This window comes from Coloeus monedula (assembly GCF_965178545.1).
Source record: "Coloeus monedula genome assembly, chromosome: 26".
Taxonomy (NCBI): domain Eukaryota; kingdom Metazoa; phylum Chordata; class Aves; order Passeriformes; family Corvidae; genus Coloeus; species Coloeus monedula.
Window position 1 is genome coordinate 3,689,317 of NC_138806.1, and position 16,756 is coordinate 3,706,072.

The 16,756-nt window shown below is 59.7% G+C and overlaps 1 protein-coding gene across 3 annotated transcripts; it reads left to right on the forward strand.

The window, feature by feature from the left end:
• Nucleotides 1–203: 203 nt before the first annotated feature.
• On the forward strand, nucleotides 204–13,271 carry STAT3 (signal transducer and activator of transcription 3). Of its 3 annotated transcripts, none has more exons than XM_082297547.1 (24): nucleotides 204–299; nucleotides 3,985–4,131; nucleotides 4,664–4,808; nucleotides 4,972–5,070; nucleotides 5,338–5,433; nucleotides 5,517–5,598; nucleotides 5,982–6,076; nucleotides 6,285–6,436; nucleotides 6,850–7,008; nucleotides 7,108–7,200; nucleotides 7,861–7,920; nucleotides 8,212–8,241; nucleotides 8,360–8,453; nucleotides 8,536–8,583; nucleotides 8,806–8,889; nucleotides 8,985–9,083; nucleotides 9,236–9,371; nucleotides 9,590–9,642; nucleotides 9,730–9,824; nucleotides 10,097–10,236; nucleotides 10,602–10,817; nucleotides 11,044–11,086; nucleotides 11,421–11,533; nucleotides 11,612–13,271. In XM_082297547.1, the coding sequence occupies exons 2-24, from the start codon at nucleotides 4,004–4,006 to the stop codon at nucleotides 11,665–11,667; spliced, it is 2,316 nt and encodes a 771-aa protein (XP_082153673.1). In that variant the 5' UTR covers nucleotides 204–299; nucleotides 3,985–4,003; the 3' UTR covers nucleotides 11,668–13,271. The 3 variants fall into 3 exon arrangements, with proteins under 3 accessions (XP_082153673.1, XP_082153671.1, XP_082153672.1); XM_082297545.1 differs by having other exon boundaries at nucleotides 10,602–10,814; XM_082297546.1 differs by having other exon boundaries at nucleotides 9,590–9,824.
• Nucleotides 13,272–16,756: the final 3,485 nt, after the last annotated feature.

The window sequence follows — 16,756 nt, forward strand, 5'->3', positions numbered from 1 at the left end:
CGGCCCCCTGCACCGCCTCTGCCCAGCGCGCCCCTGCGGCGGGAGGCGGCGCCATCCGGGAATAGCCGGGGGGGCAGCCCCCTCCGCCGAGCGCTGTGACGCGGCGCACGACGGCCGCGCTGATTGGCTGTCGGAGGCCGGCCGGGGCGGGGTCGCGGGAGCACCGAGTCGCCATTGGCAGAGGGATGATGACGTCACGGAGAGGTAGGGCCGGGCCGCAGCAGGTCCGGTCCCTCGGCGCAGCCGGACGAGATCGTCGCCGTCACCGGGAGTCGCCGCCCCGCCCGCCGGGACCGCCGGTGAGCGCGGGAGGCGCGCGGGCGTTGCTCGTCGCCGGGAGCCGGTGTCCCCCGGGCCGGTTTGGGGCCGGGGCGGGAGCGGGGCCGGCATCGCGGGATGACGCGGGGGGGGGCCTGTCCCGGCTCCCCCGTCACTGAAGGTCCGCGCCTCGGTGCGGAGCGGGGTCGGTCTGTGCTGCCCGGGTCGGTCTTCCGGGATCGCACCGCACACGGCCCGGCACAGGGGCAGAGCCCGAACCGGTTTCTCGGAGAGCAGAAAGCGCCGGGACCGGCAGGGCCGGAGGAGGTGCGGCCCGCCCGGGTCCAGCTGGGCATGGGCCGAGGCTGGCACGGTGCCCTGGTTTCGGCGTTCCCGTGCGGAACGAGGCACGGGCTGGTGCGGCTTGTCCCTGCGCTCCTGGCATTATGCTGATGCCAGGACTCAGAACCAGGGCTGGGAGCCGAAAGGGTGGCGCCGGTACACCGGGGCTGGAAGACCCGGCTGGGATCTGTGGAGCTGCGAGCTCCCGGCTGTCACATGCCTCTTGGACTGCAGCAGCAGCAGCTCGGGGCCTCCTGCCCGGACCGGGCCTTGCCTCGCTTACTGTCCCCGTGGGTGCTTGGTGTGACGGGTGGTGGCCGAGCAGAGCAGTGGAGTTCTGCAGCTCGGCAGAACGAGCCCGAAAACTCTGCGGGAGCTGACAGTGCTGCCCGCTGCTCCTGCCCCCCCGGCTCCCGGCACTGCGCTGCTGCCCCGTGTGTGGGTGGCTCCTGTCCCACGGGCCATGGGACACCCCCGCATTCCTGTCGGAGGGACACAGCCACGAGACTGGCGCTGCGGGGAGAACTGGGAGGGTGGGCTGCCCTGGGCCCACTCCCTTTGCACCTGCAGGGACTGGCCCTGCCTGGTGTGCACATCGGGGAGCAGACCCCGCTTCCACCCTGAAGGTGATCGCTGTCACTGTCACTCCTCCAGTCTTCTGCTTCCTGTGGAGCTGCTGGAGGGGCGGTGACGGCAGACAGGAGGGGTGTGGGCTGGGTGTCCCCTGCCCCGGGGTGGATGGTGACAGTGTCACTCGCAGCTCCTGCAGTAGGAGTTCCGCTGGGATGGACTATGGAGAGCTGTGATGAGGAACTGTGGTATGTGGGGTGAAAGGAACTCATGCCATGACTGTGAGGTTGCCATCTCCCCCCTCCTGTTGCAAATCTCTGCATCACTGTTTTCCACCTCCAAGCCTGGCTTTGAAATCGCTCCAGAGGAGCAGAGCCAAATTCTTCTAGCAGCCTTTCCAAATGGGCTCTTGTGCTGCTGGAGCAAATGGCTGCTGTGTTGAACAGTTTTCCATCGGGCTGTTGATGGTTGTGTGGAAGAGAGGGCAGCGAGGTGCCTGGTGCTGGTGTAGGGTGCCTGGTGCAAGGACTTTGTGAAGTGTTGTTGATGGCATCTGTCATGACCCTGTGATGACACTGTGATGATGTGGCCTGTGCAACTCTGTCAGTGACTGAGCTTCCTCCTACTCATGTCACTGCAAGGGGCACAGAGTCCCGGGGTCCTTCTAAGGCCCTTTCCAGTGACTCCCTAGGACTCATTGCTTGTTGTGGGGGCACACGTGAAGGGTGTTCCCAGGTGTGTCCCAGAGATGAGAAGGCAGACAGAAAGCAGTTGCAGGGCATTTTGAGCAAGGTGGTTGGAGTGCGCAGAGCTGTCCTGGGCTGCTGGTGACACTGCGCAGCTGGGCCCGACTCTTGTGCTCTGCCCTTGCAGGGAGATAAAGACAGATGAACTTTAGCTCTTGAGCTACTTTTAGCAGCTCTCCTCTGAGCTCTGGACAGCATGTTTACCCCCGAGCTTGCATCATGCTGTGTTGGTCCTGGCCATGTTGGCTGCTCTCTGGCTCCATTCCAGAGACGGAGGAGAGGCAAACCGCAGAGATGGGCAAGCCCGGCGGAATCAACCCTCAGATCTTTAACCCAGGCAAGGGAGGCTTCCCATTGGTGGGGCTGGCCAGGTAGAGGCTCCTGCGTGGGGTTCCAGGGCTGGCAGGTTTAGAATTTCCCTGATAGTGGTGCCTGCTGCAGTAAGGAGTGTCTTAGGGACCCTTTTCCTCCAGGAATGTCAGAATGCCTTGTGTGGATGCCGGGGGGAGCTGGAATTTAGTGCTGCAAGCTGGCTTGTCCTGCAGCTGTTTGTGGCAGCGGGAAGTGGCTGAGTCCCGTCCAAGTGCTGCTGCCGAGTGGCAGCCTGGGAGCTTTGCTCTTGGCCCTTTGGTGCTCTCAGATTGTGACTCCAGCACTGCCCTGAAATGCCGAGATTGTGGCTTTTAGTTGGAACATCTGCTTGGATCATGGGTCCGGATGTGGCGTCTGGTTCAGTTTCTGCAGCCTGATGGCCTGTGAGCCACTTGGCACCAGGCACTGCCCAGGTAACTGCCTCCTGTGCCATGGTGCTGCAGCACTGTCCTCGGCTCAGGGCTGGAAACACTTCTCTGGCAGGAGCTGGGCTGGGGCAGCAGCTGCTGCTGTTTCCGGAGGGGCTGGTGCAGCCCCCCCGCCCCTGGTGCATGGCGCAATAGGAAGCGAGGCAGCTGAGCTCACCGTCCTGGCGGGGCACTCCCTGTGGGGCTGGTGGGCTTTCGCTCTTGCCTGGCCTGTGCATTTGTTGGGTTTTCCCCCCAGCAGCAGCACCACTCATGCTGCAGGAGTGGCCTCCAGGACCGAGTGGAAGGGCTGGGACCCTGCAACTGCTAGGGCAAGGCGGAGCATTCTCCAAGCCGCTACAGCTGAGAACTGGCTACAAAGAGCTGAGCGCCCTGTGGAATGGGGGCTCCTCTGTGCTGCCCCACACGCAGCCCTGGCCCATGGCTCACAGTCCAGCCCTTGGTCTGCAGCCAGGTCTGACTCCAGAGCTGAAGGAGTCTGTTGTCTGCAGAACCTTGCATGGCCACTGGCTCTCTCCTTTCGTCTTCACTCATTGCTCCATTGAAAGCAGGTTTGGTTCATGTGGACTTCCCTGAGGATTGCACCAGAGGGTTGTAGTTCAAGGTTATTGTCCTGCTGCTCCTGCCTTTGGGGCTGTTCAGTGCTGTGAAGTTCTAAAAACCTCTCTAACTCCCATGTCAGTGCCAATGTCTGTCCCCTCCCGGTGCCTCAGCTCACAGATGATATTCCACCTTTCCTTCCTCCCACCCAGACAAATGGGGAAAGAGTCTCCCGGGAGAGCTGCATCACTCAGCGCAGGGACCTGTGGGAAAAGCAAACCGCTTTCTTTAGGGAAGTGACTGCTGGTGTCACGCAGAGCTCTGCCTTCGTTTTCCAGCACAGCTGGAGTTCCCTCGTTAGCGTCAGTTTGATTTCCATTGATACAAGTCATGAACTTGAAAATTGCTCCTTCCTTGTTTCTGTAGTTTCCTGGCAGTCTCCGCCTTCTGCACTTACTGTAAGCTCCACAGCCACTTCCCTGCCTCCCAGCAGGGCCGACCAGGGGTGCCTGTGAGACCAAATTAAAGCCTCATTCCTACCTATTGCCAGTGACCAGCCTGCCTGTGCCAGCTGTCCTGGAGCACTGTGCCCTGGGCTTGTGCCCTGGCTGCCCCTGATTCTGGCCCCCTCAGCCTTTTTCAGAGGGGTCACAGCTGGGTCCTGGCAGGAGGGAGCCAGGAGCCCACTGGGAGCCAGCTCTGAGCCACATGTGTGCCCATCCCGGCAGGTCTCCGGAGCTGGCCAGGATGGCGCAGTGGAACCAGCTACAGCAGCTCGACACGCGGTACCTGGAGCAGCTCCACCAGCTCTACAGTGACAGCTTCCCCATGGAGCTCCGGCAGTTCCTGGCCCCCTGGATTGAAAGCCAGGACTGGTAAGGCCTTGTGAAACGCCAGTGAGGGGACTTTGCTCGGAACACCCACCCGCAGGGGTCCGAGTGGGCTGGAGGAGCTCTGTCACTTTCCCTGGGCCCTCGGTGTGGTGGGACTGACTTTCCTCCCTGGGGCTCATGTGGCATTGAGGGAAGCAGGACTATGCATGGAGTGTGACTCTGTGCACTGTGTTAGACCCCAGACTGGGAGAAGAGGCAGCTCTGAAGCAGGAGGATGTCCCCATCCAGGGCTGGCTAACACTGACCTCTGTTGTAAACGGGGCTGACACAGAGCGCTGATACCTGGATCCCATCCATAAGCATGTGGGACGTGCTCACACACATGAGGTGCTGGTGTGCACCATCTGCCTGGTGCTCTGGTCTACTTGATGGTGATCGGTCACGAGTTGGACTCAATCTTAGAGTCTTTTCCAACCTAAGTGACTGTGTGATTCTGTAAGCTGCACAGGGGATGGTGGGTGTGAGCAGAGCCCCCTGTGCCAGGCACTCAGGGCTCTCTCCCTCCCTTGTACAGGGCATACGCTGCCAGCAAGGAGTCGCACGCCACGCTGGTGTTCCACAACCTGCTGGGGGAGATCGACCAGCAGTACAGCCGCTTTCTGCAGGAGTCCAATGTCCTCTACCAGCACAACCTGCGCCGCATCAAGCAGTTCCTGCAGGTGAGGTGGGAAGTGCCAGCTTGGCAGGGGTAGGCATGGTGGGGAAGCTGGTGAGAGTCCAAGCAATTCCTTGGCACAGCTCACCATCCACAGCCCTCAAGGATGTGGAGATCCTAGGGGTTGCCTTGTGCCTGCTGACCGTGGGTTTTTCCACCCTTTACAGAGCAGATACTTGGAGAAGCCAATGGAAATAGCCCGCATCGTGGCTCGCTGCCTCTGGGAAGAGTCCCGGCTCCTCCAGACTGCTGCCACTGCAGCCCAGGTCAGTGGCCAGGTATCCCAGGGCCTCCATCCTGATTCTCGACAGCCAGGACACAGCCTGGGTGTTCTGGCTGGTGTGGCGAGCTGGGTGCCCCCATCTCTTCTCTCCCTGACCCTGTGCCATCCTGGAGCTGATGCTGAAGTGAGCAGCTGGTTGCCCCAGTGTGTGTTAAGGATGGGGTGAAGACCCTGCAGAACCTCCTCAGGCTGGGAGGGAGCATCCCCAGGCTACAGCCCTGTCCTAATGCCCTTCTTGTCCCCTCTGCAGCAAGGGGGACAGGCAACACATCCAACAGCAGCTGTGGTGACAGAGAAGCAGCAGATGCTGGAGCAGCACCTGCAGGATGTCAGGAAGAGGGTGCAGGTATGTGTCTTCCTGGGCACCTTCTGCTTTCCCCACCACAGTTCTTGAATGCTTTGAATGAAACCACATCTCTTGCCTTGCAGGATCTGGAGCAGAAGATGAAAGTGGTGGAGAATCTCCAGGATGATTTCGATTTTAACTACAAGACTTTGAAAAGCCAAGGAGGTAATGACAGCTCATTACCATTTGCAAACCACAGTGTGTTCCAGCAAGGAAACTTGCTGGAGAGGTGTTTCAGCCTCCACTCCCAGCGGGAATGTGCTCAGGCTCAGGGCATTTGCATGGCAATTAGAGAAACCTGGTCTTTTGTTTCTACCACTGATGCTGCCCTTGAGGGAGCTGAACTGAGCTTTGCTGTAAGCACAGCAGTGGGGTGGGGAGGGATTGGCCTCTGTGGGTGCAGCAGAGCCACGGAGGTGCTTGGATGCTGTGCCAGATTCCTGCTTGGCTATAGGGCGCTTTCAGGGTGCCTGCACTTTGCCGGGAAGTGTTGTGTTGTTGTGGCACTTGGAGAGCTGGGAAGAGTCCATGTGTGTGGCTCTGCACAGACATGCAGGACCTGAATGGGAACAACCAGTCGGTGACCCGGCAGAAGATGCAGCAGCTGGAGCAAATGCTGACGGCGCTGGACCAGATGCGCAGGGTAAGTGGAGCAGCTGGCCCTCCAGATTCCCCTGGGTGCAGATCCCTCTTCTTCAGGGTCGCAGTTTGGTAGTTCCTGCATGGCCAGAACCAGGAGCAGTGCAGCAAGCACAGCCCTATGTGACTTCTTCCTTGTCTTTGAATGTGAAACTTGCGGGTCCGTGGGGGAAGTCACAGGGTGCTGAAGGTTCTGCTTTCTCTCTTGGCAGGGCATAGTGAGCGAGCTGGCTGGGCTGCTGTCGGCCATGGAATATGTGCAGAAGATGCTGGCAGATGAGGAACTGGCAGACTGGAAGAGGCGGCAGCAGATTGCCTGCATCGGTGGCCCACCAAATATCTGCCTGGACCGGCTTGAGAACTGGTGAGAGCTGGCTGGGACTGTGTCAGTCCCCAGAGCAGTGGCACTCATACACCTGCTGTGGAGATGAGCTCTTGGTCTCTGGAAATGTTCTTGCAAAATGGTTTCTGATGCCTGCACACGTCAACATAGCCTGAGCCATGATGGTGGGCACAGTGCTGGAATGGTGTCCCAGTGCCTGGGGGATTCTGAGGCTGCTGAAAAGTTTCTGGCCCTGGTGTCACCTGGGCACGTGCAGGTTTTGTTTGTAATGCATGGCCTAGAAAAATGCTCTGGGCTTGGAGCCACAGACACACTCAGTTCTTGGCTGGTTTGGCATGGAGAGCATCTTCTTGCATGAGAGGAGGAGGGCTCTGCAGGCTGGACAGTGTGGGCTTGGCAGCCAGAGCTAATGCTGGTTCTCCCTGCTCCCCTAGGATAACCTCTCTTGCTGAATCGCAGCTACAGACCCGGCAACAGATCAAGAAGTTGGAAGAACTGCAGCAAAAAGTATCCTATAAGGGTGACCCAATTGTCCAGCACCGGCCCATGCTGGAGGAGCGGATTGTGGAGCTGTTCAGGAACCTGATGAAAAGGTGCTGAAGGCAGGCGGGAGCCACAGGCAGTCCTGGTTATGGCCATGGGTGGAGGGTGGGCAAGGAGGTCTGACTGTGGTCCCTGTGCTGTTCCTGCAGCGCTTTTGTCGTGGAGAGGCAGCCCTGCATGCCCATGCATCCCGACCGGCCCCTCGTCATCAAGACAGGCGTGCAGTTCACCACCAAAGTCAGGTGGGTCACCGTCCCCACGGGTGAGGGAGGGAGCTGTGCAGGGAGGGCAGTTGGGATCGCTCTCTGAAAATGCTGCTGCAAATGCAGCCCCTGGCTTATCTGGGGAGCTCTGGTGATGTGAAGGGATGGATACCAGCAGGATAGATCCCAGAGGGATGATCCCAGCAGGCTGGAGTGCCGCCCACATGACTCAGTGCGGGGCTGGCTGGGGATCCACCATGTTCCTGGAGGCAGCTGGGTTCTGGTAAATCCCCTTGTGGGGGTGGGAAGCATCAGTGCATCTCTGGCCAGCTGCTGCTCAGCTGGGCCATATTCCCTGCCAGCCTCCATGGAGGGAGGCTGCTCTGACACTGGACTCTGCCTGGAGCTCCCTTGCCCTCTCCCAAATCTGGCCCAGAGTAGTGTGGAGGGTGTTTGTTCAGAGCCTGGTGTGGGCAGTCAGCAGGCCAACCGAGCTCCTCAGGATGCTCAGGGGAGCATCAGCACCTCTCTGGTTCTGAGGACAGGTGTCAGGGCTAACATGTCCTGGGCCTGTGTGAAGCTGTGCCCAGGGCCACCGGAGGAGCTGATCCATGCTGCTGGCTGTGCCAGGTGCCCTGTGGAACAGGAGGTGCTTCTGTGCACAGGATGTTCATGCTCTGTGTCTCCTGACTCTTGCAGATTATTGGTCAAGTTTCCAGAGCTGAACTATCAGCTGAAAATCAAAGTCTGCATTGACAAGTGAGTCCTGTGCTTCCCTTCCAGTGGCACTGGGTGGGCTTACTGGGATGGGACTGATTCCTGCTGCCCTTGGATTGGGCTCCATCTCCACACTGAGGGCCAGCGTGGCCCCCAGTTGAAGGGGAGGGTGCAGGGTGGCGCTGAATCCTGAGGGTTCATCTCCACGTGGGAGAAAAGCCTGTGGGGCTCATGGGACTCATACTGGAATACAGCCAGCACCACACACCAGCTTGTCTGCATCAGGGTGGGAAGGCCACTGCCATGACTTGGTGTCTCTTTCCTGTTTCCTAGGGACTCTGGGGATGTTGCAGCACTTAGGGGGTAAGTGCACTGTTTGCTTTGGTCATTTTTTGTTGTTTCTGCTTTTACTCCTGGCAAACATTCTCCCACACATTCACTCCGAGACAGCCCTGTCAGCCACACTCTTTCCTCTTCCCAGGTCCCGGAAGTTTAACATCCTGGGGACCAACACCAAGGTCATGAACATGGAGGAGTCGAACAATGGCAGCCTCTCAGCAGAGTTCAAGCACCTGGTGGGTACCACGAGCTCCTGGGCTGTTCCTGTACGGCCACGTGTTGTTGTGGTGCTGCTTCAGCCTGTCCCTCTCTCTGCAGACCCTGCGGGAGCAGCGCTGTGGGAATGGAGGCCGAGCCAACTGCGACGTGAGTGTAGGGGGCCCTGGGAGGGGGACTGGCCATTGACAGGGGCAGCTGAGATGGGAGGGGATGCAGGAGCCTAGCCCTGAGGTGGGGGATCCACTGGCACCGACTGGCGCAATGGCAGCTTGCCAGGCCAGCCCCGAGCAGATGTGCCGGGCCTCGTGGTCACGTGTTGGGCTGAGGGTGGGTGTCTTGTGGTGCTCATGGTGTCCCCTTCTGCCTCAGGCCTCGCTGATAGTCACTGAGGAGCTGCACCTCATCACTTTTGAGACGGAGGTGTATCACCAGGGGCTGAAGATCGACCTGGAGGTGAGGCATGGGTCACTGTCTTCTGCCACCACGGGCCTGGGGGAAGAGGAGCCCTGGGAGCTGTCCCAGCCCACGGTCACATCCTCTCTTTGCAGACCCACTCGCTGCCTGTGGTGGTCATCTCCAACATCTGCCAGATGCCCAATGCCTGGGCGTCCATCCTGTGGTACAACATGCTGACCAACAACCCCAAGGTAGGGCTGGCTTGGGGAGGCAGCAGGGCAGGTGTCAGGATGGGGGTGTCATGATCAGAGAGGGAAACAGAGGCCGGGGAGCGAGGCTGAGGCAGGACCTGGCCCTTCTCCTGTCCCATGTCCCACTCAGGGCTGTGTGTTCCCTCATGCAGAACGTGAACTTCTTCACCAAGCCACCCATTGGCACCTGGGACCAGGTGGCAGAGGTGCTGAGCTGGCAGTTCTCCTCCACCACAAAACGCGGCCTCAGCATTGAGCAGCTGACCACGCTGGCAGAAAAACTGCTGGGTAAGTGCTGGGTGACGTGGGGTGGTGTCCTGCCCATCCCTCTTGCCCCTTGGGGTGACTCCCCACCTCTACATGTCATCCAAGAGTGAGTCCCGTTTTTGGCCTGAGAGCTGTAATTTTCAGTTGCTTGGTTTTCTCCCAAATGACACAAACCCTGGAAATGGTGTCTTTGGAAGAACAAATTCTATTTAAATGGTTGTGTTCTTTTTGTCTGCCAGGACCAGGCGTGAATTACTCTGGCTGTCAGATCACCTGGGCCAAGTTCTGCAAGGTACAATTCCCTCTCTTCCCTGAGCAACTTCCCTTTGCTGTTCCCTTCTTCCAAGGTGTGCTAGCAGCCTCTCTGCCTTTTCCTCAGGAGAACATGGCTGGCAAAGGCTTTTCTTTCTGGGTCTGGCTGGACAACATCATTGATTTGGTGAAGAAGTACATCCTGGCGCTGTGGAACGAAGGGTTAGTGCCAGCCCAGAGCCCGTGGTTAGGCTGGGCCTTGGAAGGGGTCCCACAGGTTCCATCCTGATGGCATGGGGTGCCTTGTCCATGTGCAGGTGTACTCTCCTGGGATACTTTTTGCTGGTTCAGAGTGAAAACTTGCCTGGGAATCCATAAAATGTCAGTGGCCAGGCTGAGTCCTGCTGTTGAGCAGAGCTGGCAGGGCTCACATCCTGGAGGAGCTGCTCCTGTGCCCTGACCCACATTTGTTGTGCTTGCTTCCTCCTGCCCAGGTACATCATGGGGTTCATCAGCAAGGAGCGGGAGCGAGCCATCCTGAGCACCAAGCCCCCGGGGACCTTTCTGCTGCGCTTCAGTGAGAGCAGCAAGGAAGGTGGCATCACCTTCACGTGGGTGGAGAAGGACATCAGTGGTACGAGCTCTACCCTCGCTGCCCTGGGTGCCTGGCTTGGCATTCCGGGTTCCAAAGGGGGCTTGGACCCTCTGATAAGCACTTGTCCTTTGTCCTTGTCCCAACAAGCTGTCTGCCTGGGTTAACTTCTGAGCCTGGCTGCCCTTTGCTGGTCTTTACCTTCTGGGTGTCCGTGCCCATGTGCTGCCCACGGACACAGTTTCCTATGGCACTGAACCCAGTCAGGTCCCAGTCCTGCCCCGTGGTCTGCTGAGTGCCTAGTAGAGCTGATCACTGCCCCAGGCCCATCTTGTCCCTACCACTCTGGGAGTGTCCGAGGGCAGTTCTGTTTTTGTCCTGTGCCAAAGTTCTCCTTCCTTGCACAGGGAAAACGCAGATCCAGTCAGTGGAGCCTTACACCAAGCAGCAGCTGAACAACATGTCGTTTGCGGAGATCATCATGGGCTACAAAATCATGGATGCCACCAACATCCTGGTGTCCCCACTGGTGTACCTGTACCCAGACATCCCCAAGGAGGAGGCGTTTGGAAAGTACTGCCGCTCCGAGAGCCAGGAACACTCGGAAGCGACGGACTCAGGTAGTCGTTGACTTTCTGTGGCTCCTTTGTCACAGGGAGGCTCCGGGGATAGCACTGACTGTCACCAGCCAGGATTCTGTGCCATCCCTGGAGTGCACAGCCACAGTGTGGGACCAGCCATGGGGTCCCATGGGGTATGGGCAGAGGGTGGGTACCGCCTGTGCTCCGGGGAGTGGAGAGAAGGATTCGTCCTTAGGTGGCTGATGACGAAGCTCCTCCCTCCTTGCAGGTGCTGCTCCATACCTGAAGACCAAGTTCATCTGTGTCACCCCGTGAGTGTTCCTGGGGGGTGTCTGTCAATGCTTGGAGGGGTGTTTGTGTGCTCAGCCTTGCTTGAGGGAGAGGTTTCCTTCCTTCCTTTCTTTCCACCTCTGAGCTTTGCCTGGTTACTGTGGGGTTCCCAGCCCGAGGTGATGGTGGGGGCTGAGCCAGGCTCTGGTTGCTGCCCAAACCACAGCCCTGTTCTTCCCCTCCGGGGCCCCTTTCCTCTGGAGAGCTCTGGGGGCTGCTGGGCCGTGCCTGGGGGGCCCTCAGCGGGTAGAGGGGATGTTAGAGAGCTCTGGCCAGGCCCTGACTCGGGAGGTTTCTGTGCTTTCCCTCGGACAGCACCTCCTTCAGCAACACCATCGACCTGCCCATGTCCCCGCGCACCCTGGACTCGCTCATGCAGTTCGGCAACAGCAGCGAGGGCGCAGAGAGCAACGCGGGCGGGCAGTTCGGTGAGTCAGGGGGGGCTCCCGGGGGCCCTGGCTGCGGCCACGTGCGGGCCCCGTAACCCTGGCTGTGTCTGCCCGCAGAGTCGCTGACCTTCGACATGGAGCTGACCCCAGAGTGTGCGTCCTCGCCCATGTGAGGGGCTGCGCCGGCGCACGGGGCCCTCCCCGGGCTCAGCCTTCCCACCTCCAGAGCGCTCCCCTGGATTTGTCCCACTCGGCTGCAGCTGCTCTGGGCCTGCCCTCGGGAACAGCTGGGGGCCAGGGTCCCTGAATGGGTCAGGTCCTCACCTGACCCAACAGAGCAGCCCCTCTCTGGGGTGGTGCCACTCATCTCTGGGGGAGGGGGATGAACCTTTTTCTATTTCCTTCCATAACAGTTTTTTATTATTTTTGCTCATTCAAGTGCCTATTTGCCTCCGATTGCAGCCACAGTTCCTACAAACGCTTCCACAGCCCCGGTCCCGCTGCTGGAAGCTGCTGCCCTGACTGCCTGCACCCAAACCCACAAGACCCTACAAGTCTGGAATTGCAGAGGGGATTGGCCATGTGGCAGGGTCTGCCCTGCTGCTCCCAGCACCTCCTAGAGCTTGCAGGGTGCTGGGGTGGGTCCCCTCTCTGCACCTGCCTGGTCCTGGTTTTGGCCAGGATGACAAGCACAGGGTTTGGAGCTGCAGGGGGATATATCCAGATGCTCCCTCTCTGGACTCAGCAGGCACCGCCCCTGCTGGACTCAGCCTGGGTTTGCTGGGAGCCCAGAGGTTCGGGAGCTGCTTGTGCTTGTCCCCAGCTTCCTGCTTCGGGCACAGCGGTCTGGCCAATGCCAGCAGCCCGGGCTCCTGTTGGGATGGCTGGTGTCCCTGGGGTAGGGCAGTGCTGCTACCCAGTACTGGCACCTGCGTGTAAGCAGTGTTTGCAGCTGTGACCCATTTTGGGAGCTGGGTGAAGCCACAGGGGCTGCTCTGGCTTCCCTGTGGCCAGGCTGGTGCTGGGAGCATGATCTTGCTTCCAGCACTGTGCTGAATTAGACCAGTTAGACCCTGGGGAACTGGTGGAACCAGCATGGCTGACAGTGGGGCACCTGGCCTGTCCCTTTCTCTCTGGGTTGTGAGAAGCCAGGCACGGGGTCTGCAGCTTCGCGGGGGCTTCATGTGGATTTCTGTTGGAGGTTGGCCCTCACAGTTAAGGTGGGAAGGGGCAAGAGTTGAAGGGAGCAGGTGCATGGTGAGGAGAAGAACCTGCTGCAGGGCAATGCAGGACAGTCACATGGGTGTTGTGAAAGGCAGGTGTCCTGACTTTTGGTGGGGGGGGGGGGGGGTTGATGGTTGTGGTCCTGCACTTAACAAAGTTGGGGGAGCCCTCCTGCCCTTTCCATGCAGTGGGCACAGATACGGATGAGCAGTGGAGGGGTGGGGGAGGCAGTGGGAGAGCTGCCCCCCCCAAGTTGCATCACAGCTGGTGGACAGGGAACCATAGGGCGGGGGGAGGATCCCCATGGCTCTGGGGTCTGGGCAAGCCCCTCCAAGCTGTGTTTGGAACAGGATGGGGGGTCCTTGGCTGGCCCTGGGGATGCTCAGAGGGGATGAGGGCCCTTTGCCCCTGTGCTCGCTTGCCACAGCTGCCTCCAGCCACAGTCCTTGGAGCCCAGGGCAGCATTCAATACTGTAAAAAATTTTATTTTTTGTATATTTTATTGCTGTATCTACAGGCTTTAACTTTCTCCAAAATAAAGGCCCTGAAGCGACGTGCTCTGGGGTGTGAGCTTGGCTCTGCCTGTGGCACCCGCCTGACCCCGCTTCGGGAACTGGGGCCTCTGTCAGCGAAACGCAGCCCCGCTGCCGCAGCTGCGGTTTGCTCGGTGCGAACCAGCTCCAGTGCTGCCGGCACCTGCCCGGCACGCGTGGGCAGCTGCCCCTTAGCGGGGCCTGCAGGGCTCTTCCCGGGGCACGCAGGGGGCAATCGCCGTGTCCCAGCCCGTGGTTGCTTTCTGTGCCCCAGAGACATGCCTAGGTCTCCTCCACTTGTGTAAAGGAAATGCTGGTGCCAGCGTGGGAGGACACGGCTGCACTGGGGCCCTGCTCTGGTTGCTCTCAGCCCAGGGTGTCTGGGGCTGCAGTGGGGGCCCCTGCGAGTGCTTCTGGAGGTGACTGGGCTGGGGCTGGGGGCTGCAGGTCCCAGGCTCTGCAGGGCAAGGGGTGGATGGGTGTATGAGGCTGGGAGCACTGGCTGGTGACAGTGACATGCTCTGCACACAGGGCCTCAGTGGATCCCACCCCAGCACTTGCACCCCTAGCTCTCTGCACTACCATGGAGAACAGGATCATTCCAGGGTTTGTGCTCTGGTGAGGCCAAGAGGGAGAGATTATTTCTGTGTCAGAGCAGGATTAAGGGGATTGTTCATGCGGGTCATGTGGAACTGGCTGTGCTGGATCGTTTGAGGCACTGGAGGTGCCCTAGAGCCTTCTCTGCCCTCTTTGTGCCCTGGAGCATCCTGCTCAGGTCTGAGCTGACCACATCCCTGCTTTGGGAACCAGCCCCACTCCAGGACCCCTCCATTTCATGGTCAAACCAGGGCTCTGCCCAGATGCCCCAAACCCATTTCTGCTCCCCAGGCACCTGTGTTGGATCATTGCCTGTCTCAGTGGTGCAGCCCAGGGTGCTGCAGGTGGGGGGCAGTTCACAAAGGAATGAGGCCCAACCCATGGGCAGGGACCCCCTTCTCCTGCCCTGGCAGGTACCAGCTCCCCTCTGGCAGCTGCAGGATGGAGCTGAGAACCCAGGACTGAGGAATTTTCTTATCCATCTGCAGCCCCTGGGGTTGCCACAACCCTTTGGTGTCAGGAACATGGTGTCCCCTTCCATATTCCTGCAGATCAGGGGTTTCTTATCTCCCTGGGCACACTGCATCCCTGCTGGAATCTGCCCTGCTCAGCCAGGGGCCAGCCCTGAGTAATGGGGTTAAGGGGTCACTGCTGCCATCTCGGGGTTCCTACTGTCAATGCTCTGGGTGGCAGCAGGCTGGGAACGCCTGGAGCCTGATGTGCAGCAGGGGGAAGGTCCCTGTGCTGGGCTGGTGAAATCCCTGCAGCGCCAGGGGCAACTGGGCCAATGGACACTTGCCAACATCCTGTCCCCCTCCTTCTGCCCCAGCCAGCCCTGCAGGGCTGCAGCCCTTGCTTTCGGCCTGTGCTGGGGCATAAGGTTGTTTGTGGCTCCAAAAGGAGGTCATGGGGTGGCTTTACTCCTTGCCCAGGGCCACAGCACAGTGGGGAGGAGTGGGGACAGTGTCTGAGCCAAGTGTGCAAACGGATTAGGGGTTTCCAAATGCAGATAATCCGCTTGGGGATGCGGACGCTTGCGTGACGGGCACCAGGCGGCCCCCTGGGGATGGGCGGCCACCTGGCAGGGCAGCCCTGGACCAGGGGCAGTCCAGAGCAGCCGGCTCGTGTAGGGTCTCACTGGTACCTGGGTTGTCTGAGCTGTGCAATATTGACAGTTCCCTGGGAATAAAGCAGCAGACAGGGATTAGAGAGGGCTACAGCTCATCCCTAGGGCCAAGCAACTGAATGAGCAATGCTGCAGTGGGGGCTGGGAGGCAGAGAGCCCAAGGAGCTGCCTGAGGGTCTCCTCTGCCCTCTCAGCTGCTGGGTGGGGTCCTCCCACAGCAATACACACTGAGCTGCAGAGCACATGCCACTGCTGCGCAAGCCAAGAGGCATCCCAATCCCTGCTTCCAGTGCTCAGAACACAGCAGGCAAATACTGCATCACGCTCAGACTAGTACACAGCAGAGCAGAGCCAAGCAGTGATGTCTTCCACTGCCACCTGTGGCAGGGGTCAGACCCAGAGCTCCAGCGTAGCATGGTCTCCAAAGCCACCACCTCCCAGCCATTCCAGGAGGACACAACCTGCCTGTTTCCCTACAGCTGTCTCATCCTGGCTCAGAATGCAGCATTTGGCTGTGGTGGCACCAGCACTGAGGGCTCTGCTCGCCCCAACACGGGGTGAAGGGCCCTGGCCCTGATGCAGCCGCTGGACTGAGCTGACCTGTGGCAGCGCGTTTGTGGCAGGAGCGGCTGGGACTGAGCGGTTACTGTGGCAACCTGAGCCCTGCAAGGTAGAGCAGGGATGCAGGGAGAGGGCAGGGATGCATGGGGATGTGCAGGGACGTTGGGATGCACCAGCGTGGGGTGGGGGACAAGTACAGCCCTGCTGCATGTGCTCCTGACGCCCCCAGCCAGCCCCAGCACTGGGGTGGGCATGTGGTGATTGTGTTCTTGGTCCCAGCTGGGCTGTGGGTGCTGCTGGGCCTCCCCCGTGCCCCCTCATGTGCAGAGATACTCACTGAGCTGATGGAGGCTTCTGGTGCCCTCTGCAGACCCAGTCGGGCTCTCACTGCCCTGGGTATTTCAGCAGCAGAAACTGGGTGTTCTTTCCCAGCTGGAGGAACTATAGAGGAAACAGAGTCTTTGCCCAAGCAATGGCACTGCTTGGCTGCTGAGGCCAAGTGTTTGCTGGGTTGTTCCCAGCCATATCCGAGTGGCTGGAAGCAGAGGTTTCCTGTGGAAATTCTGCCTTGGACAAAATGTCGTTTCCGTTTTTTGCTGGAGCAGATCATCCCGTCCTACTGGCACTAGGCACCATCAGGCCGAGCCTGTGCCAGCGACGAGCTTTCCTGGTGCCTCCACTTTCCCCTCCCCATAGGCTGGCCGGGTTCTGGCAGGGTCTGTGCCGCTGGCCTCACTCTCCACAGGCTGCCTCTTGCACCAGCACCGGGGCTGGAACCCTGCAGGGCCTATCCGGACTGGTTCTCCAATGGGACCTTTGTGGGAAAACATGAATCTGTGACTAATATGGGGATTCATCTGGTTCACATTAGCTGGACTGGATTATCACGACAGGGTTTTGTGACCTCAGCACAGACCTGGGAGTGTGAGGGACCCAAAGCAGGGATGGGGTGGGTCTGGGCTCCCCTGTGAGACATCCTGCTTCCCAACAAGCAGGAGGGGATGGAGCTGAGGCTGTGTCTTGCCCGCAGGTGATGTGGTTGGGTGTTTGTGCCTTGCCCAAGCCCTGCACCCTGCACATCCCAGGAGCAGCAGGGAGGGCTGGAGAGGAGCCTCGCATACAGGATGTGCCCGGAGGGCAGTAGCCAGAAGCATCAGGACCTCTCCAGAGCCGCCTAAATAAATGTTTCCACTCCTGAGAAATAATTAAGACCCTTGAGAT